This window comes from Carcharodon carcharias, chromosome 3, assembly GCF_017639515.1.
Source record: "Carcharodon carcharias isolate sCarCar2 chromosome 3, sCarCar2.pri, whole genome shotgun sequence".
In the NCBI taxonomy this organism is placed as follows: domain Eukaryota; kingdom Metazoa; phylum Chordata; class Chondrichthyes; order Lamniformes; family Lamnidae; genus Carcharodon; species Carcharodon carcharias.
The window spans coordinates 7,261,410-7,284,127 of record NC_054469.1 but is presented as its reverse complement, the minus strand read 5'-3'; the positions used below and the strand labels follow the sequence as shown (position 1 = coordinate 7,284,127).

The following is a 22,718-nucleotide window of genomic DNA, read 5'->3' as shown; positions in this document are numbered from 1 at the left end:
TTCTTCTAAACTCCGGTGAATACAGGCCTAGTCGACCCAATCTCTCCTCATACAACAATCCTGCCATCCCAGGAATCAGTCTGGTGAATCTTAACTGCACTCCCTCTATGGCAAGTATATCCTATGTCCTTTCTTAGTTAGAGAGATCAAAACTGCACACACTACACCAGGTGTAGTCTCACCAAGGCCCTGTATAGCTGCAGTAAGACATCCTTGCTCCTGTACTCAAATCCGCTCGCAATGAAGGCCAACATATCATTTGCCTTCTTAACTGCTTGCTGCACCTGCATGTTTGCTTTAAATGATTGGTGTACAAGGACACCCAGGTCCCTTTGTACCTTAACATTTCCCAATCTATCACTATTCTGTTTTTCCTGCCAAAGTGGATAACTTCACACTGTAACTGCCATGTATTTGCCCACTCACTCAACCTGTCTAAATCGCCTTGAAGCCTCTTAACACCCTCCTCACCACTCACATGACACAAGTTTTGTGTCATCAGCAAACTTGGAAATATTACATTTGGTTCCCTCATCCAAATCATTGATATATGTTGTGAGTATCTGAGGCCCCAGCACTGATCTCTGTGGTACCCCTTAGTCACTGCCTGCCACTCCAAAGAAGACCGATTTATTCCTACTCTGTTTCCTGTTTGCTAACCAGTTCTCAATTCATGCCAATATATTGCCCCCATCCCATGTGCTTTAATTATACACGCTAACCTCTTATGTTGGAATTTATCAAAAGCCTTCTGAAAATCCAAATACACCACAATCACTGGTTCTCCCTTATCTATTCTGCTAGTAACGTCCTCAAAAAATCTCCAGTAGGTTTGTCCAACGTGATTTCCCTTTCATAAATCCATATTTGACTTTGTCTAATCCCTTTGATGTTTTCTAAATGTGTTGTTATCTCATCCTTTATAACAGACTCTAGCATTTCCCTATGACTGACGGGAGGCTAACCAGTCAGTAATTTGCTGTTTTCTCCCTCCTTTTTTAAATAGCGGGGTTACATTTGCCACCCTCCAATCTGCTGGGACGGTTCTAGAATCTACAGAATTTTGGAAGGTGATGACCAACACATCCAGTATTTCCATGGCCACCTCCTTTAGTACCCTGAGATGTAGATTATCAGGCCCTGGGAATTTATGGACTTTCAGTCCAATTAATTTCAGCATTTTTTTTTTAACTAATGCTAATTTCCTTCAATTCCTCCTTCTGACTAGACCCTTGGTTCCCTAGTATTTCTGGTGAGTTATTTGTGTTTTCGTCTGTGAAGACAGAACTAAAGATGCATTTTGGTAGGAAGAACATGGACAAACAATATAAAATAAGGGGTGAAATTTTGAAGGGGGTGCAGGAACAGAAAGATCTAGGTTTATATGCGCATAGATCATTGAAGGTAGCAGGACAGGTGGAGAGAGCAGTTAAAAAAGCATATAGTATCCTGGGCTTTATTAGTAGGGGCATAGAGTACAAGAGCAGGGAGGTTATGCTGAGTTTATATAAGACACTTTTTAGACCTCAGCTGGAGTATTGTGTATTGTGCAGGTTCTGGGTGCCACATTATAGGAAGGATGTGAACACATTGGAGAGAGTGCAGAAAAGATTTACAAGAATGGTTCCAAGGATAAGAAATTTCAGCCATGAGGATAGATTGGAGAGTTTGGGACTGTTCTCCTTGGAGAGAAGAAGGCTAAGAGGAATTTTGATAGAGCTGGTCAAAATCATGAAGGGCCTGGACAGAGTAGATTGGGTGAAACTGTTCCCGCTCGTGAAAGGATCAAGAATGAGAGTGCACAGATTTAAAGTGATTTGCAAAAGAAGCGAATGTGATGTGAGAAAACTTTTTTACACAAGTGGTTCGGGTCTAGAATGCACTGCCTGGAAGTGTGGTGGAGGCAGGTTCAATCGGGGCATGGAAGAGGGCATTAGATGATTATTTGAATAGAAACAATGTGCAGGGATATGGGGAAAAAGCAGGGCAATGGCACTAGGTCATTTGGAGAGCAGGTGCAGACACGATGGGCTAAATGGTCTCCTGTGCCGTTAAAATTCTGTGACAGTTGTTTAATTGCTCTGCCATTTCCTTGTTCTCTATTATAAATTCTCCAGTTTCAGACTCTAAGGGATCTACATTTGACTTCACTAATCTTTTTCTTTTTACGTTTAGAAGCTTTTACAGTCTGCTTTTTTGTTCCTTGCAAGTATACTCTCATACTCTCTTTTTCCCCTCTTAATCAATCTCTTGGTCCTCTTTTGCTGAATTCTAGACTGCTCCTCATCCTCAGGTTTGCTACTTTTTCTAGCGACTTTATATAACTCCTCTTTGGATCTAATACTGTTCTCAATTTCTTTTGTTAGCCATAGTTGGGCCATTTTTCCTGTTGTGTTTTTGTGCCAGAAAGGAATTATAACTGTTGCAATGCATACATTTGCTCCTTAAATATTAACCATTGCCTGTCCACCATCATGCCTTTTAATGAAGTTCCCCAGTCAAACGTAGCCAACTCACCCCTCACACCATCCTTTGTTTAGATTTAGGATCCTTGTTTCAGATTGGACGTAATGAATAATTCCACCGTATTATGATCACTCTTCCTTAAAGGGCCCCTCACAACAAGATTATCATTGCACAATACCAAATCTAGGATCATCTATTCTCTCGTTGGTTCCCCTACACACTGGTCTAAAAACAACATCTCGTATACACTCCAGGAATTCATCCACCACAATATTATTGCTAATTTGGTTTGCCCAGTTTATATGTAGATTAAAGTCACCCATGACTACTAAAACACCCTTGTTACAAGCATCTCTAATTTACTGTTTAATGCTGTCCCCTACCTTACCACTACTGCTTGGAGGCCTCTATATAACTCTCACCAAAGTTTCCCACCCCTTGTTGCTTCTTAACTCCACCTAGACTGATTCTGCATCTAGATTTTCTGAGCTGATATCCTCTCTCACTGTTGCGCTAATTTCATCCTTAACTAACAATGCCACACCACCTCCTTTTCCTTTTGCCTGTCCTTCTGAAATATCGAGTACCCTTGGATATTCAGCTCCCAGCCTTGGTCACCCTGCAGCCATGTCTCTGTAATCACAATCAAATCGTACCCATTTACATCTATGGAATTTTCTCATTTATTGCTAAAGGAGTAGAGTATAAAAATAGGCAAGTGTTGTTGCAATTGTACAAGGCATTGGTGAGACTGCACCTGGAGTACCGTGCACAGTTTTGGTCCCCTTACTTGAGGAAGGATGTAGCTGCATTGGAGGAGGTTCAGAGGAGGTTCACTTGATTGATTTGAGAGATGTGGGGCTTGTCTTATGAGGAAATTTTGAGCAGTTTAGGCCTATACTCACTAGAGTTTAGAAGAATGGGAGGAGATCTAATTGAGGTATATAAGATGCTAAAGGGGATAGACAAAGTAGACGTGGAGCGGATGTTTCCCCTTGTGGGGTATTCTAGAATGAGAGGCCATAGTTTTAGGCTAAGGGGTGGTAAATTTAAATCAGAGATGAGGAGGAATTACTTTTCTCAAAGGTTGTGATTCTGTGGAATTCACTACTTCAGAGTGCAGTGGATGCCGGAACACTGAATAAATTTAAGGAGATAGACAGGTTTTTAATTAGTAACAGGGTGAAAGGTTATGGGGAGAGGACAGGAAATTGGAGTTGAGGCCTAAATGAGATCAGCCATGATCGTTGAATGGCGGGGCAGGCTTGAGAGGCTGGTCACATTCTTGGACCGGTCAAAAGTGGACAGACAACAAAGCTTTTCCAAACAGATGCAAAATCTATGAAGCAGAGATTATACTTAATAAGCATGCAGCAGTTGACGGAATGCCCACGGCCTTTACTTCCCATTGCAGTTTGGGCAAGCTTGACATGTACTGACTTCTCTTTCCTTCTTTTGTCTTCTGCTTCATCTGTGAAACCGTGCATGGGTCTTCCCAGGGGACCCCTCTTATTTCTCATAATAAAAACAGAAAATGCTGGAAAAACTGAGCAGGTCTGGCAGCATCTGGAGAAAGAAACAGTTAAGGTTTCGCATCCGTATGACATCTTTTTCTAGCTTCCACCTTCCCATCTCCAGGATTTGTGCAATTCATAATATAATCGATATAATGAATAGATCATTTACAGCTCCATCAATAGATTGTTATGCCTTCATCAGAGCTATATCCTGAACTATAACAAAGTTAGCATGCAGTCACCTTTATAGGCTAACATTGTTCTTTACACTTAGCAGTCTTTCATGATGCAATCTTCTCCTCCTCTTATGCAGTCACTTGGGATTGAGAATGACTTGTTTCCACTCTGGTTTGACAGGTTCTGAAAAAGCTAATAAGTCCTATGCGCAATCTGCAGGCTTTGCCACAAGTGGGGCAGGTGGTGCTTGAAGGGTTGGGTGGGTTGTTTGGAGGTTTGTGCACTCCCTCTGACGCCTCGACTTCACCTCTGCACGTTCCCGACAAAGTCTGTCAACGTGCTCGGTGCCTTCCTGAATGAACCTTCTCCATTTTGGTCGGTCACAAGCCAGGGTCTTCCATGAGTCAGTGGGAATGTTTGATCTTTTCAGGGTTGCTTTGAGGACATTCCTAAAGCGTTTCTTCAGTCCTCTTGGGAGTCTCCTACCTTGATGGAGTAGAGCAATTGCTTCAAGAGTCTGGTGTCAGGCATATGAATGACATGCCCAGCCCAGCCAGGCTTGTTTTGAGTGATTAGCGCCTCGATGCTGGATGTGTTGACTTGGGAGAGGATGCTTTCTTGCCACAGGATTTGGAGGATCTTGTGAAGACACCACTGGTGGTACTTCTCCAATGCTTTGAGGCGTCTGTTGTAGGTTGTCCAAGTCTCAGTACAATCAGAAGTATGCACGTGGCCTAACCATTTAACTTTCGTTTTTCTGTCTCTATTGTTAATTTATACATTCCACAGACAGACTCAATCATTTTAAATTGTTCTAATTTCTTACTCTTTGTCTCGTCTCCATAAATGTCTGGTTTCATACAACATGCTACCCCTAATCATCCCATATCATCCTCGTTTATGCCTAACCTGTTCAATGCAAACGGCAATTTCCCGTTAAAACACAACACAGCAGTTAACTCTTTGCTTACCAAAAGTTATTGTAAAACATGCATAACATTCATAATACAAAAAGATATAAAACAGTCTACATTTGTTACAGCCCTTCTTTAGGCAAAGTGTAGTTGAAATCTGGAATTCTCTTCCAAAATACTGTTGAGGCTGGAGGTCAACTGAAAATGTCACCTGAGATTGGTTTTGCTTCACAAAGGGTATTAAGGGTTATGGAATCAAGGGAGTAGATAGAAATAAGATAAAGATTGGCCATGAGCTAATTGAATGGCGGGGCAGGCTCGAAGGTGCTGAATAATCTTCTCCTAGTCCTGTGTAGACAGAAACTGATTGTTGTGTTTATATTAAACCTTGAACACTCTCCTCCACAGATCCAGTAGTGAAAGATCAGGTGCGAATGGGCTCCACAGCGAGTATGTCCTCCAGTAGCACCCCAGTCAGCTCTGCCAGTCTGATGTCAGGTAAGCAGATTGAATCAAGAGGGAGACTTAGAAGCATGCAAAGATTTACAGTGCAGAAAGAGGCCATTTTGTCCATTGTATCTCTGTAGGCTGAAGAAGAGTTATCCAGTCTAATCCCACCCTCCAGCTCTTAGTCCACAGCTCTGTAGGTTACAGCAACTTGAGTGCATATTCAAGTGTTTTATTTAACTGTGATGAGGGTTTCTGTCACTATTACCCTTGCAGGCATTGAGTTACAAACCCTTACCACTCTCTGAATGGAAAAAGTTTCTCCTCAACTTCCCTCCAATCCTTCCTCAAATCTCTGCCCCCCTCGTTTTTTATTCATTCATGGGTTGTGGGCTTGGCTTACCAGGCCAGCATTTATTGCCCATTCCTAATTGCCCTTGAGAAGGTGATGGTGAGCTTCCTTCTTCAACCGCTGCAGTCCATGTGGTGTAGGTACACCCATAGTGCTGTAAGGGAGGGAGCTCCAGGAATTTGACCCAGCGACAGTGAGGGAACGGCAATATATTTCCAAGTCAGGATGGTGAGTGGCTTGGAGGGGAACTTCCAGGTTGCGGTGTTCCCATCTATCTGCTGCCCTTGTTCTTTTAGATGGTCGTGGTCATGGGTTTGGAGGGTGCTGTCTAAGGAGCCTTGGTGTGTTTCTGCAGTGCACCTTGTAGATGGTACACACACTGCTGCCACTGTGTGTCAATGGTAGAGGGAGTGAATGTTTGTGGATGTGGTGCCAATCAAGTGAGCTGCTTTGTCCTGGATGGTGTCAAGCTTCCTGAGTGTTGTTTCACTCACCCAGGCAAGGGAAGAGTCTTCCATCAAACTCCTGACTTGTGCTTTGTAGGTTGTGGGTAGGCTTTGGGGAGTCAGAAGGTGAGTTACTCGCCACAGAATTCCTAGCCTCTGACCTGCTCTTGTAGCCACAGTATTTATATGGCTAGTCCAGTTCAGTTTCTGGTCAATGGTAACCCCCAGGATGTTGATAGTGGGGGATTCAGCAATGGTAATGCCATTGAATGTCATGGGCTGATGGTTAGATCTGTCTAGTTGGAGATAGTCATTGCCTGGCACTTGTGTGGCGCGAATGTTACTTGCCACTTGTCAACCCATGCGAATGTTACTTGCCTCAACCCAAGCCTGGATGTTGTCCAGGTCTTGCTGCATTTGGACATGTATCTGAGGAGTCGCGAATGGTGCTGAACATTGTGCAATCATCAGCGAACATTCCCACTTCTGACCTTATGATGGAAAGAAGGTCATTGATAAAGCAGCTGAAGATGGTTGGGCCTAGGACACTACCTTGAAGAACTCCTTCAGTGATGTCCTGGAGCTGAGATGATTGACCTTTAGCAACCACAACCACCTTCCTTTGTGCTAAGTGTGACTCCAACTAGCAGAGAATTTTTCCCCTGATCCCCATTGACTCCAGTTTTGCTGGGGCTCCTTGATGCCACATTCGGTAAAATGTGGCCTTGAAGTCAAGGGCTGTCATTCTCACCTCAACTCTAGAGTTCAGCTCTTCTTTCATGTTTGAACCAAGGCTGTAATGAGGTCAGGAGCTGAGTGGCCCTGGCAGAACCCAAACTGAGTGTCAGTGAACAGGTTAATGCTAAGCAAGTGCCACTTGATAGCACTGTTGATGAACTGTTCCATCACTTTACTGATGATCGAGAGTAGATTGATGGGGCGGTAATTGGCCGGGTTGGATTTGTCCTGTTTTTTTGTGCAGGACATATCTGGGCAATTTTCCACATTGCTGGGTAGGTGCCAGTGCTGTAGTTGTACTGGAACAGCTTGGCTAAGGGCGTGGCAAGTTCTGGAGCACAAGTCTTCAGTACTATTGCTGGAATTTTGTCAGGGCCCATAGCCTTTGCAGTATCCAGTGACTTCTGTCTCAAGATTGTAGCAAATGCTTCGGCCTTATCTTTTTCACTGACTTGCTGGGCTGCTCCATCATTGAGGATTGGGATATTTGAGGACCCTCCTCCTCCAGTGAGTTGTTTAATTGTTCACCACCATTCATGGCTGGATGTGGCAGGACTGCAGAGCTTAGATCTGATCTGGAAAAACTCAGCAGGTCTGGCAGCATCGGCGGAGAAGAAAAGAGCTGACGTTTCGAGTCCTCATGACCCTTCAACAGAACTGAGTGAATATTAGGAGAGGGGTGAAATATAAGCTGGTTTAAGGTTGGGGGGGGTTTGTGGGGGTGGGGGAGAGAAGTGGGGGGGTGTGGTTGTAGAGACAAGCAAGCAGTGATTGGAGCAGATAATCAAAGGATGTCACAGACAGAAGAACAAAGAGGTGTTGAATGTGGTGATATTGTCCTGCCATCCATTCTTAATTAGCACATTCGTTTAGATAATATCACCACCTTCAACACCTCTTTGTTCTTCTGTCTGTGACATCTTTTGATTATCTGCTCCTATCACTGCTTGCTTGACCCTACAACCACACCCCCCCCACTTCTCTCTCTCTCTCTCTCCGCCCCCCGCCCCCCACATTAAACCAGCTTATATTTCACCCCTCTCCTAATATTCACTCAGTTCGTTGAAGGGTCATAAGGACTCGAAATGTCAACTCTTTTCTTCTCCATCGATGCTGCCAGACCTGCTGAGTTTTTCCAGGTAATTCTGTTTTTGTTTTGGATTTCCAGCATCCGCAGTTTTTTGTTTTTATTTTTAGATCTGATCTGTTGGTTGTGGAATTGCTAAGCTCTGTCTGTCACTTGCTGCTTGTGATGTTTGGCATGCAGGTGGTCCTGTGTGCACACCTCATTTTTAGGTATGGCACACCTCATTTTTAGGTATGCCTGGCACTGCTCCTGGCATGCCCTCCTGCCTGCTTCATTGTACCAGGGTTGATCCCCTGGCTTGGTAGTAATGGTAGCGTGGGGGATATGCTGGGTCATGAGGTTACAGATTGTGTTCGAGTACAATTCTGCTGCTGCTGATGTCCCACAGTGCCTCATGGGTGCCCAGTCTTGAGTTTCTAGATCTGTTCGAAACCTATCCCATTTAGCACGGTGGTAGTGCCACACAACACAATGGAGGGTATCCTCAATGTGAAGGCAGGACTTCGGCTCCACAACAACTGTGCGGTGGTCATTGCTACTGATACTGTCATGGACAGATGCATCTGCGGCAGGCAGGTTGGTGAAGATGAGGTCAAGTAAGTTTTTCCCTCTTGTTGGTTCCCTCACCACCTGCCACAGATGCACTTTAGCCGTTATGTCCTTTTGGACTCAGCCAGCTCGGTCAGTAGTGGTGCTGCCGAGCCACTCTTGGTGGTGGACATTGAAGTCCTCCACCCAGAGAACACTCTGCACCCTTGCCACCCTCAATGCTTCCTCCAAGTGGTGTTCAACGTGTCGGAACACTGATTTATCAGCTGAGGGAGGGCGGTACATTGGTAATTAGCAGGAAGCTTCCTTGCCTTTGTTTGACCTGATGCCATGCGACTTCATGGGGTCGGGAGTCGATGTTAAGGACTCCCAGGGCAACTCCCTCCCAACTGTATACCACTGTGCTGCCACCTCAGGGATGGTGATGGTGGAGTTGAGACATTATCTGTAAGGTATGATTCCATGAGGATGACTATGTCAGGCTGTTGCTTGACTAGCCTGTGAGACAACTCTCCCAATTTTGGCACTAGCGCCCAGGTGTTAGTAAGAAGGACTTTGCAGGGTCGACAGGATGGAGATTGCCATTGTTGTTTCCAGTGCCTAGATCAATGCCGGGTGATCTGATCTGAGGGGAGGGTGGTCTTTGGTAATCAGGAAGTTTCCTTGCCCATGTTTGACCTGGTGCCATGAGACTTATTGTGCTAATGGAATAGTTTCTTCTACCCACTCTATCTAAATCCTCCATAATTTTATACATCTCAATTAAGTCTCCCCTCAGCTTCCTCTGTTTCAAAGAAAACAACCCCAGCCTATCCAATCTTTCCTCATTGCTAAAATTCTCCATTCCTGACAACATCCTCTAACTCTCCTCTGTATCCTCTCGAGTGTGATCACATCTTTCTTGTAATGCAGTGAAACTGTGCATAGTTCTCTAGCTGTGGCCTAACTAGTGTTTTATTCAGTCCTAGCAAAACTTCCCTGCTCTTAGACTCTTTATTTCGGCTAATAAAGGCAAGCATCCTCTCTGCCTTCTTGACCACTTCATCTACCTATCCTGTTACCTTCAGGGATCTGTAGACATACTCCATGGTCCTTCCATTCCTCCTTTTTTCAGAATCCTACTATTTATTGTGTATTTCCTTGCCTTGTTTGTCCTCCTTGCATTTCTCAGGATTTTCAATTCCATTTGCCATTTTTCCACCCGCCTGAGCAGTCCATTGATATCTTCCTGCAGCGTACAGCTACCTTCCTCACTATCAACCACATGGCCAATTTTCAACATGAGTTTCTATGCCCTCTCTCTTTGCTTTCTTAACCTCCTTCGTCATTCCTTCCACTTCCTATACTCCCTTGGGCTTTATGCAGTATTGAGTTCTCGGTATCTGATATAAGCTTCTCTTTTTGACCTTATCCTATTCTGTTTGACATCTGGAGGGGAATGTAGGTTTGGAAGTCCCATCCTCCTTCTTTGTAGGAAAATACTTATTTTGAACCCTCCCTATCTTCTCCTTCAATGCTTCACACGGCTCTGACACTGATTTACCTTCGTGTAACTGTGTTCTTTTTATTCATTCATGGGATGTGGGCGTCGCATTTATTGCCCATCCCTAATTGCCCTTATTCAGAGGACAGTTAAGAATCAACCACATTGCTGTGGGTCTGGAGTCACATGTAGGTCAGACCAGGTAAGATTTCCTTCCCTAAAGGGCATTAGTGAACCAGATGGGTTTTTACGACAATTGGCGATGGTTTCGTGGTCATCATTTAGACTTTTTATTCCAGGTTTTTATTGAATTTAAATTTCACCATCTGTCACGGTGGGATTCGAATCCAGGCCCCCAGCATTACCCTGGGTCTCGGGAATACTAGTCAGTGACAATATCACTCTGCCACTGCCTCCCCATTTCACTCAGTCCACTTTTGCCAAATCTCATCTAAGCTTTGTAAAATGGACCTTTTCCCAGTTTAAAACTTTTACCCTTGACCTATCGTTATTCTTTTCCATTACTACTCTAAATCTAACTGAATTATGATCACCATCACTAACTTGTTCTCCCACTGATACTATGGTGATTCAGATGTCCCAGGATTTTCACTGTGTCCTGCTGTTCTGACAGTTTTCTCTGGATTGCCCAAATCTCTCTGTTTTCAGTTCTGCTGCAGCCCCTCCCCTCCCACCAACTTCAGGCATGTTTGTTAGTTCCCGGCTTTTGGCGGAGTTGGAGCAATTCCCCGCCTCTCTCAGCTCTGGGTCACTCGAGGTGAATGTGTGCCTTCCAGCTCGGGAGGAGCGCAAGCTTGCCCCTGAAGTTTTGGAGGCAAGAGGTTGCAAGATAGCAAACAAGAACTTACAGCTTGGGCAAAGCCAGTGAGCCGCGCCAGGTAGGCTCTGTTCACCTGGGCTGGGCTGGACCTGGACTGTACTGAGTTATTCCTTTAGAGATTCTGTGTCTCTAATAGAGAGTCAAATACTGCCCCCACCTCCCCCCCAAATACAAAGGCAGGCAGAGTGGGGTCACAGACTTGAGTGCTGGGATCCATTATTAGTGACAGCAATTCACCAAAAGTTTCAATACTTATTCAGAATTATTGCCTTCCATCATAAGATAAAGAATCATAAACTAAAACAGCACTGAAGAGGCCATTGATGATGAAGAGGAATTTCTTCACTCCGTGGATGGTGAATCTTTGGAATTCTCTACCCCAGAGGGCTGTGGAAGCTCAGTCAGTGAGCATTTTCAAGACAGGGGTCGATAGATTTTAGATATTAAAGTCATCAAGGGGTATGGGGATAGCATGTGAAATTGGCTCTAATGTAGACGATCAACCATGATCTAGTTCAATAATAGAGTAGGCTTGAGGGGCTGAAAGCCTTGTCCTGCTCCTATTTCCTTTGTTCCACAAGAACATAAGAAATAGGAGCAGGAGTAGACCCCATGGCCCATTGAGCCTGCTCCACCATTCAGTACAATCATGGCTGATCTTGGGCTTCAACTCCATTTTCCCACCTGCTCCCATCCCCCTTAATTCCTTGAGACATCAAAAATCTGTCTATCCCAGCCTTTAATGTATTCAACGATGGAGCACCCACAACCCTCTGGAGTAGAGAATTCCAAAGATTCACAACCCTTTGAGTGAAGTAATTTTTCCTCATCTCGGTCCTTAATAATTGACTCCTTATCGTGAGACTGTTCCCGTGTTTTAGATTCCCCGATCAGCGAAAACAATGTCTCAGCGTCCACCCTATCAAGCCCCTTCAGAATCTTGTATGTTTCAGTGAGATTGCTTCTCATCTAAACTCCAGAGAATATAAGTCCAGACTTGCATCTTAGGGACAACCCCCTCATCCCAGGGACCAATTTAGTGAATCTTCACTACTGCCTCCAATGCAAGTATATCCTTGCTTATATGTGGAGACAGAAATTGCACACAGTATTCCAGATGCGGTCTCACCAGAACCCTGCACAACTATAGCATGACTTACTTATTTTTGTTCTCCAGCCCTCTTGCCCTGGCATTGCCCAGGGCAATGAACCAGAGAATGGCTGTCGCCTATTTGTTTAGTTGAAACAGGCGCAATGTGATTCAATAATTCAACTTAACAAAATAAGCAACAGCCATTCTCTGGTTCATTCCCCAGGGCAATGCCTTGACCAATCAGAGTCAACTTGCCTGGTTTGAATTTAACCGTCAGTTGTCAGTTAACCAGTGCATTCGTCATAGCAATACCTCTACCAATCAGAGCCTACTTCCCAACCAATCAGCACTTTCTTTTTGTGACGAATGACTTATATTTGGTATTCTGGTGAATTGTCCTGAGGAGTGCAAAATGCAAAGCTCCGATAAATTACCTTTTGTCAGCACTACTCAAGTTCTGTACTACCAAACAACTACTTAAAAAGCTTATCATCTTTTAAAAAATATTCTGCTTTTTTTTATTCTAACAACCTAAGTGAATAACTTCTCACTTCCTTGTTTTCTCCTCCTTCTGGTGTTCTGATTGTAACTTTTGCTGGTTCGTTAGAGAGCTATGCAATTATATCCCACTCTCTTGTTCTTTCCCATCGTTCTCTTCAAGTAATTATCCAATTCCCTTTTGGAAGTTGCTATTCAACCTGCATTCCAGATCAGAACAAATTCCTATGATTTCTTTTAAAGCTTCTTCGTCACTTTTGGTTCTTTTGCCAAGTACTTTAATTCTGTGTCCTCTGGTAATTGACTGGCCCCTGCACTCTATCCCCCAGCGATGGAAACGGTTCCTCTTTATTTACTCCAATAAAATTCTTCATGATTTTGATCCCCTCATATGGAGAGCAGTCCCAGTTCTTGCACATGACTGAAGTCTTTAATCCCTGTTTCATTGCAGTAAATCTCTTCTCCACAGCCTAGTCACCCTTCCTGAAGCCTGAGGCCCAGAATTAAACCCAGCAAAGGAGGCCACTCTGAGCTTCAACTGAGTCCGAACCAGTGGACATAATGGTCTTTGCTTGTCTTATACATTCCCATGACCAGCATCATCAAATAACAGTTTAACAGTATGGATGAATTTAGATGGGCTAAATGGCCTTTCTCATCTGTAACATTAATTCTGATCTCTCTGCCACCTGTTGGAAGGATTCACTGAAGACATAGTGAGTTTACACAGACATCCTCATAACACTCAGCTCGATCCCTTCAATGCCTCTGTGTTCACAGAATCATTGAATTGTTACGCTGCAGTGGGACGCCAATTTGCCCATCTTCTCTGCAATGGCTCTCCAAATGAGCATTATTACTTGGTACCATTCTCCTGCATTTTCCCTGTACCTTTGCACATTGTTTCTATTCAAATAATCATCCAATGCCCTGATTGAATGTGTTGATTGAACCTGCCTCCACCACAGTTCCAGGCAGGACATTCCAGACCCGAATCACTTGCTGTGTTAAAAAAGTTTTTCTCACATTGCATTTGCTTCTTTTGCAACTCACTTTAAATCTGTATCTTCTCATTTTCAATCCTTTTATGAGCAGGAATAGCTTCTCCTTATCTACTCTATAAGGCTCCTGATGATTTTGAACACCTCTATCAAATGTCCTTTTAGCCTTCTCCTCTTCAAGGAGAACAGTCCCAACCTCACCAATCTCTCTTCATAACTGAAGTCTCTCATCCCTGGAATCATTCCTGTAAACCTCTTCTGCACTGTCTCCATTGCATTCACATCCTTCCTATAATGTGGCGCCCAGAACTGTACACAGTACTCCAGCTGAGGTCTAACTAGTGTTTTATTTAAGTTCAGCATAACCTCCTTCCTCTTGTACTCTATGACTCTATCAATAAACCCCAGCGTACTGTAGGCTTTATTAACCACTCTCTCCATCTGTCCTGCCACCTTCAATGATCCATGCACATATAAACCCAGATCTTTCTGCCCCTCCATCCCCTGAAGACTTGTACCCCTTATTTTATCGTCACACCTCTCCTCAAAAGATCCACAGGGTCTGTTTTATCATTAGAACCCATTGTGTGAAAATAACCAAGGCTTTTAAGTGGAGATTGGTCTTACCATTGTGCACCATACAGTAAGGTTGCAGTGTTGCTGGGTCAGAATCCCGGATCTTCCTCCCTAACAGCACTGTGGGTGTACCTACACCACAGGGACTGCAGCGGTTCAAGAAGGCAGCTCACCATCACCTTCTCAAGGGCAACTAGGGATGGGCAACAAATGCTGGCCCAGCCAGCGAAGCCCACATCCTGCAAATGTATAAAAAAAAGTGTATTCTGGGTAAAAGCAAAATTCTACGGATGCTATAGATCTGAAATAAAAACCAGAAAATGCTGGAAAAACTCAGCAGGTCTGGCAGCATCTGCGGAGAGAGAAACAGGGTTAATGTTTTGAGTCCAATATGACTTCTTCGGCTCTTTTTGTTCTTCCCTTTGAATTGCTTGACTTTCCACACTCACTCATTTTCTGCCTTCCGTTTCCAGCTTAGGTTCACAAGGGAAAGAAGCAATGCTCAAGTTCCTATTCCCCTGCCAAGCTAGTTTCAACCCTCCCCAACAGCACAGCAAACCACCCTACCGCAATATTGTATGATCAGGACCAAAATTCTCGAGTCTGGAGACTAATGACAAGGAGATAGCGTGGGAAAGTGGCGTTGAGGTAGATGATCAGCCATGATCGAATTGAATAACGGAACAGGTTCAATGGGCTGAATGGCCTAACTTGTTCCTATTGGTTCCAGCCCTGTGAGCTGCATCCTGTTCAGCTGGTACAGGTCTCATCATTCCCCCAAAATCAGACCCAATGCTCCAGAAGTCTGAAACCCTCTCTCCTGTACCAGCTCTCCAGCTACACCAAGTCGGGGGAGATGGTGGCGTGGTGGTAATGTCACTGGGTTAGTAATCCAGCGGCCCAGGCTATTGCTTTGGGGCCGTAGGATCAAATCCCACCGTGGCATCTACTCAAATTCAAATCCAAATCCAATTAATAAACTTGCAATATAAAGCTAGTCTCAGTAGTAGTGACCTTGAAGCTATCACCAATTGTTGTAAAATCCTACCTGGTTCACCATGACCTTTAGGAAAGGAAATCTGTCATCCTTACCTGGTCTGGCCTATATGTGACTCCAGACCCCACAGCAACATGGTTGACTCTTAACTAGCCTGATTTTAAAATGGCCTAGCAAGCCACAAAAGAATAAAGAAAAGGAAAGCATGCTGCTGCAACTTTGAAATAGTTTGCTTGTTAAAAGAACATGGATAATGCTGTCAAAATCATCAGGTAGCCCTTTAACTGCATAATAATCTGTTTATTACTCTGTTGTCATCCTCCCCGCCCACCCTGTTAGTGTTGCTACAATTCCTCACCATCAGCTGATTCATGGAATGATATGGAAGAAGGCTATTCGGCCCATTGATTCTGTGCTGGCTCTTAGAGCTATTCAACTAATCCCACTCTCCTGCTCTTTCCCCGACCCCTGCAAATGTTTCTTCTTCAAGTATTTATATCAATTCCCTTTTAAGATTTATTATTGAATCTGCTTCCACTTCCCTTTCAGGCAGTGAATTCCAGATCTCACTAACTCACTGCGTTTAAAAAAAAATATATATATATATAATTCTCCTCGCCTCCTAATAATTATTTCGCCATTTGCCTTAAATCTGGGTCCCTCTAGTTATTGACCTTTTTGTCAGTTATTTTCCCTATTCTCTCCATCAAAACATGCTTGAAAAGTCTAACCATGTTACGTAAACATGACTTAGCCCTTGCAAATCATTGCTGTCTGTATCTGCTCAATTCATGTTTGTTCAAAGGGACAGTTGGCCTGTTGTTAATGACAAATTCTTATCACTGATGTTTCTCGCTCCAAGCTTTCGAAAATAACTTGTGTTCATTTAGAAGTGATCTTCATAACTTGCTGCCAATTCAATCTGTATAACAACTTGAACTTGCTGCGTTTTTCCAGTGTTTTCTGTTTTTATTTCCAATTTCCAGCATCCACGGTATTGTGCTTTTATCTTATTGAACTTGTGTACCATCTTTAAGGCAATAAAACATCCCAAAGAGCTTTCTGAAACTCTGGCCTCAGCCTTTCCTCCCTCAACCAGGCAAGCAAATGATGCAAGGTACAGGAGCAGTGTTGCAAACTGAACCAATAACCTTAATAGCCTGCTGTTAATTACTGTGTAGATAAGATATTTTCTTAAAATTAATTCCTCAAATTTCTTTCTTTCTCTGCATGACCCTGTCATTAGGTTTACCAATTCTGTTAGTGCTATTTGGGAAGGTTTAAACTAACATGGCAGAAGTGTGGGAACCAGGAGAAAATATCAGGAGAAACCTAGGAGAGGGAAACCAGGGTGCGCAAAATACTGGGAGAGAGAGACAGCAGTAAAATAGGGATTAAAAAGTTAATAGGTGGGGTCAGAGTAATGGAGAAAGTAATATTCTAAATCTGTGCATGTACATGATTGCACGGAGTGTGGTAAATAAGATTGGTGTGTAATAAGTGCAGATTGCCATGTGGAATTACGATATTGTGGCTATAACAGAAACGTGGCTCCAGGAAGGGCATGATATTCCTGGGTTCAAGGTGTTCAGGAAAGATAGGAAAGAAAGGAAAGGGGAGGGGTGGCTGTATTGGTTAAGCAGAGCATTGCAGTGCTTATGGAGTACTTATGGCAACATTAATTACCTGAATGTAGACTGGTAGTGGTAGTGTGAAGGGCAGAGAGGGACAAGAGTTCTTAGAGTGTGTTCAGGAGAATTTTCTGTGGCAGTATGTGTCCAGTCTAATGAGAAATGAGGTACTGCAAGACCTGGTTTTTGAGAATGAGCTGGGCCAAGTAGAACAAGTGACAGTGGGAGAACATTTAGGTGACAGTGATCGTTGTATCATTACGTTTAGGATGATAGTAGAAGAGGACAATGGGCGATCCAGAGTAAGAATAATTAACTGGGGAGATCCAGCTTCGATGGGGGCAAGAACGGAGCTGGGCTGAGTAATTTGGAGTCAAAGGTTGGCGTGAACAACCGTAGCTGATCAATGGGCTATCTTCAAAGAAAAGAGACCTCGGGCACAGTCAGGGTATATCCCCTCAAAAGGTAAAGGTAGGGCAAACAAACCCAGAGCTCCCTGGATAACAAAGAAGGTAGAAATTAAGATAAAGGAAAAAAGTGTGCTTATGACAGGTGTCAGGTAGAAAATATAATTGAGATCCTGGCTGAATACAGAAGGTTCAGAGGGGAGGTGAAAAATCAAATAACAGAAGCAAAGAGGGAGTATGAAAAGAGACTGGCAGCTAACATGAAAGGAAATACCAAAGTCTTCTACAGGCAAAAAAAACAGTAAAAGGGTGATAAGAGGAGTAGGGCCAATTAGGGACCAGGAAAGGGATTTACACATGGAGGCAGGGGGCACGGCTGAGATATTAAATTAGTACTTTGCATCTGCCTTTACCAAGGAAGAAGATGCTACCCAGGCTATGGTGAAATAGGAGGAAATTCAGTCACTAGAAGGATTTAAGATTAATAAGGAGGTGGTATTGGATAGGCTGTAGTATGTAAAGTTGATGAGATGCATCCAAGGAAACTGAGGGAAGTGAGAGTTGAAATTGCAGGGGTACCGGCCTTAATTTTTCAGTCTTCTTAGACTCAGGAGGTGCCAGAAGACTGGAGAATTGCAAACATTATGCCCGTGTTCAAAAAAGGGGCTAAGAATAAGTCCAGCAATTACAGACCAGTCAGTTTAACTTCGGTGGTAGGGAAGCTTCTAGTAACTGTAACTCAGGACAGAACTAATAGTCACATGGAAAAATGTGGGTTAATTAAGGAGGGCCAGCATGGATTTCTTAAGGTAAAATCATGTTTAACTTGCTGGAGTTTTTCGAAGAGGTGACGGAGAAGGTTGATGAGAGCAATGCTGTTGGTGTGGTGTACATGGACTTTCAAAAGGCATTTGCTGCACAACAAACTTGCTAGAAAAGTTATAGCTCATGGAATAAAAGGGACGTTAGCAACGTGAATAGAAAATTTGCTGAATGACAGGAAACAGAGTAATGGATGTATTTTAGGCTGGAGAAAGGTTAGTAGTGAAGTTCCCCAAGGTTGGTACTGGGACCCTTGCTTTTCCTGATATATGTTAATGATCTAGACCTTGGTGTGCAGGGAACAGCTTCAAAATTTGCAGACGATACAAAGCTTGGAAACATTGTAAACTATGAAGAGGACAATGTAGTCAAAAGGACACAGACAAGTTGGTAGAATGTATGGATAGGTGGCATATGAAGTTTAATGCAGAGGAATGAGAGGTGATTCATTCTGGAGGAAAAACATGGAGAGACAGCATAAAATAAAGGGTAAAACTCTAAAGGAGCAGAGGGCCTCTGTACAGAAGCCATTAAAGTTGGCAGGTCAGGTTGAGTGAGCAGTTAATAAAGCATACAGTCCCAGGCGTTATTGATAGGGGCATAAAGTACAAGAGCAAGGAGGTTATGTTGAGCTTGGATAAGACACTAATTAGATCTGAGCTGGAGTATTGCGTACAATTCTGGGTGCCACATTTTAGGAAGGATGTGAAGGTATTGGAGAGAATGCAGCAGAGGTTTACAAGAATTGTTCCAGCGATGGGGAACTTCACTTATGAAGATAGATTGGAGAAGTTGGGACTTGTTTCCTTGGAAAAGAGAAAGCTGAGAGATGATTTGATAGAGGTATTCAAAATCATAAGGGGCCTGGACAGAGTAGATAGAGAGAAACTGTTTCCATTGGCAGAAGGATTGAGAAGTAGAGGGCACAGATTTAAGGTAATTGGTAAAAGCAAAATCACAGAATCACAGAGTGCAGAAGAGGCCCTCCGGCCCATCGAGTCAGCACCGACACATGAGTAACACCTGACCTACCTACCTACATAATCCCATTTACCAGCACTTGGCCCATAGCCTTGAATTTTATGAAATGCCAAGTGTTCATCCAGGTACTTTTTAAAGGATGTGAGTCAACCCGCCTCCACCACCCTCCCAGGTAACGCATTCCAGACTGTCACAACCCTCTGGGTTAAATAAATTTTTCCTCACATCCCCCCATGACCTCCTGTCCCTCACCTTGAACTTATGCTCCCTTGTGACTGACCCTTCAACTAAGGGGAACAGCTGCTCCCTATCCACCCTGTCCATGCCCCTCATAATCTTGTACACCTCGATCAGGTCACCCCTCAGTCTTCTCTGCTCCAATGAAAACAACCCAAGTCTATCCAACCTCCCTTCATAACTTAAATGTTTCATCCCAGGCAACATCCTGGTGAATCTCCTCTGCACCCCCTCCAATGCAATCACATCCCTCCTATAATGTGGCGATGAGAACTGCACACAGTACTCCAGCTGTGGCCTCACCAAGGTTCTATTTTGTAATATGAAAGAGAACTTTTTCACACAGTGAATGGTTAGGGTCTGGAATGCACTGCCTGAGAATGTGGTGGAGACAGGTTCAGTCGAGGCATTCAAGAGGGAAATGGATGATTGTTTGAAAAGAGAGAATGTGCAGGGTTACGGGAAGAAAACTGGAGAATGGCATTTGGAGAGTCAGTGCAGATACAATGGGCTGAATGGCTTCCTGCACAGTAACAGTCCGTGAAACCAGTATCACGTCAACCCTCTCACTAGGCTTAGTAGTTTCACCACGGCCTTCTCACTAGATTTAATTTTATTGCGCATTGCTTCTATTTGGTGGCCATGAAAGAATAAACAAAAGCCCAGAACCTTTGGGCTCAAAGATGAGAGTGCTACCAACTGAGTCATAGCCGACAGTTAAGCTCACGTGGCATAGACCATTTGGCCTGGATGGCCTGCTTCTGTGTTCTAAATTCCATATAAATTTCAAATAGGTTGGCAGGGCCAGCATAACTGGATTCTGACAACTCTGAAGTACGCAGTTTCTTCGTGAAGGAGTACCTGAACTGTGACTCTCGTCCCTAACCTAGCTGTCTGTTTTTGTTGCCTTCCGCTACCCCCTTCCTCGCTCCCCTCCTGCAGGTATAATCTCGATGCCCGTGTCTCAGCCCTTGGGCCCACTCGCCGGATCACCAGTCATGTCTTCACCCAACACCTTGGGACCACCTGTCCCCGCCGCAGCCGGAGCACAGCCTTGACCCTCGACCCTTGGCTCTTGACGTTGCCTGAGGCACCAAGGGCCCCACCATGCTATCGCAACCCCCCTCCCCCCCACCTCCTCCTCCTCCTCCTCCTCGTCAGCTGCGTGTTTTCTAGAGGAGCCAGGAGGCAGGTGGCGGGCCAGAGACAGAGCCCCAATTGCTCGTGGATCCTTAACACGTTTATTTTTGTTCAGTGCAAAAAAAAAAATTGACAAACCACCTGCAAAATTAATGATATTTAGGTTTGCAGGCTGTTAATGGCATTGGTTTTCTGTGTACTTAACTGCTGGACTGCAGGGACCTCCTGTCCTGTCCTGTCTCAGTCAGCAATGTAGCTGCTGTCTTTTTGTGACACTAGATTTTTAGAATACCGGCCTCTGTTATTGCAGAGAGCTATGGAAAAAAAAAAACAAAAAAAAAAAGGATTTATTTTATATGTTCGTTACATCCCAGCCCTGAACTATTGGTGCGCTTCCTGAAGCTGACGCTTGAGCAGGACTAGACATTAGTTGAGACTTTGCCACCCTCCATTCCCTGAGAGGATCCATGAGGCGGAATAAACATGAGATTTATGGTATTTAAACCCCCTTAAGTGTTATAATGAGAAATCTTCCTTCTACCACAACCTCTCTCTCTCCAGGCTAAAGGTAATAATAAAACAAATACTTTTTCTGATACTGTGTTGCTGTGAACTACTCTTATTTCCTTGAGTACTGGTCTGAAATGAGGTAGGCCATTCAGCCCATCTACTCTACCTCCATGCAAGGTACAACTCACCTTGTCATTAGGCTCTAACCCAGGACGATTGAAGCCATTTCTTTGGTTTAAGCAATACAGCAGTTTATACAGTCCCTTTAATGTGGAGAAGAACATCCCATTGGGCTTCACAGGAGTGTGTGGAAATATGGACATTAGCCCAAAAAAAAGGAAATACTAGGAGGGGTGATCATAAGTGCACACTGAATTAGGTCATGTTTACAGCACAGAAATGGACAATTTGACCCAACTTGTCTGTGCTGTTGTTTATGCTCCACAGAAGCCTTCTCCCACCTTACTTCATCTCACCAAATGAACATATGCTTCTACTCCTTTCTCCCTTATGTATTTAGCTTCCCCTTAAAGTAAGGCTGTGTCCTAGCCCCGCTGATATTTTCTTCTTCATGCTCCTGATTTTTTGCCTTCCCTGTAGATATGGAAGGAGTCTACTTGCACACAAGGTCAATCTATCAGGACTGAAAGCCAAGTCAAAAACATATTGTGTCCTGATCAGAGAGTTCATAATGCTGATGCTGCTGCACAAATCACCCACATGGAAACTCAGCTACAAAGGGTTATGGACTGTCTTGGCCACGCCTGTAACTTGTTCTCCCTGACTAGAAGTGTCAAGAAAATGGTCATGGGACAAAGTGCTGCATCTCTGCCCCTGGTCAAACTAAGTCACATCCCACTGGAAGTGGTCAGCAAATTCTGTTTCCTCAGGTCCACAGTGACAGACGATATGTCCCTTGATGCAGAATTTGATACACGTACGAAAGGCAGCTACCACCTTTGGCAAACTTACAAAATGCACAAAGGATAACACCAAGCTGACACTTAGGGCCCAGATAATACTTTATAAGGCCTCTGTTCTCAGCACCTTATAGTATGGCTGTGAAACATGGATGGCTTAACAGCTATCAAGGAAAGAAGCTCAACTATTTCCATCTTCGCTCTCTGTGGCATTTATGGGTATATCCTAGCAGGACAAAATCATGAATGCAGACAATCCTCTCAAAGGCAAAGCTTCCCAAGTTTATTAGCACTCATCAAACAGAGATGTCTGTGTTGCCTCAGTCACTTCTGCAGGATGGAAGATGATTCATTAGCAACGAATTTATATATGGTGAAGTAGCTAGAGCCAGACGACTTTTCAACAATGCTTGTAAACATGATATGAAGACCCTAGATATCAATTGTCGCACCTCGGAGTCACTAGCTGGAGAAAGGGGCGGAAAGTGGAGACCTCCTGACCAATGGCCACAGCAGCTTGACAACAGATACCAACATCAAAAGCAACAACCCACAACATCAATGTGGCAGCTTCACATGCAGCACTTGTGACAGAACCTGCCTTTCAAGGATTGGCCTTTACAGCCATCAGTAAAGGTGCACCAAATGAAGAGACTCCACCTAAATGGATTGTTTGCTGCATGTCCCTTATCCCTCATAGATGGATGGACGACGAGACAAAACTAAGGCACCTATTCTACTCACCTCGACCATTCCCTGTGACAGCAACGAAATAGGATTAATTGATAACTTCCTAGTGAAGGCACCCCTAGATAGTAGTGATCATAATATGATTGAATTTTACATTGTTTGAGGGAGAGAAGAGTGGGTCTGAGACTAGCATTTTAA

At 43.9% G+C, this 22,718-nt stretch overlaps 1 protein-coding gene across 4 annotated transcripts in view; it reads left to right on the top strand.

Annotated features, from left to right (window-relative positions):
* Positions 1-20,998, top strand: part of zgc:86598 (STKc_CK2_alpha domain-containing protein) — a 99,703-nt gene extending 78,705 nt beyond the window's left edge. For all 4 annotated transcript variants that reach the window (XM_041185127.1, XM_041185125.1, XM_041185128.1 and 1 more), the window contains 2 exons: positions 5,483-5,572; positions 20,203-20,998. In XM_041185127.1, the coding sequence (XP_041041061.1) occupies positions 5,483-5,572; positions 20,203-20,318 (206 nt within the window). In that variant the 3' untranslated portion in view covers positions 20,319-20,998. The remainder of the gene's footprint in view (positions 1-5,482; positions 5,573-20,202) is intronic.
* The last annotated feature ends 1,720 nt before the right edge of the window (positions 20,999-22,718 follow it).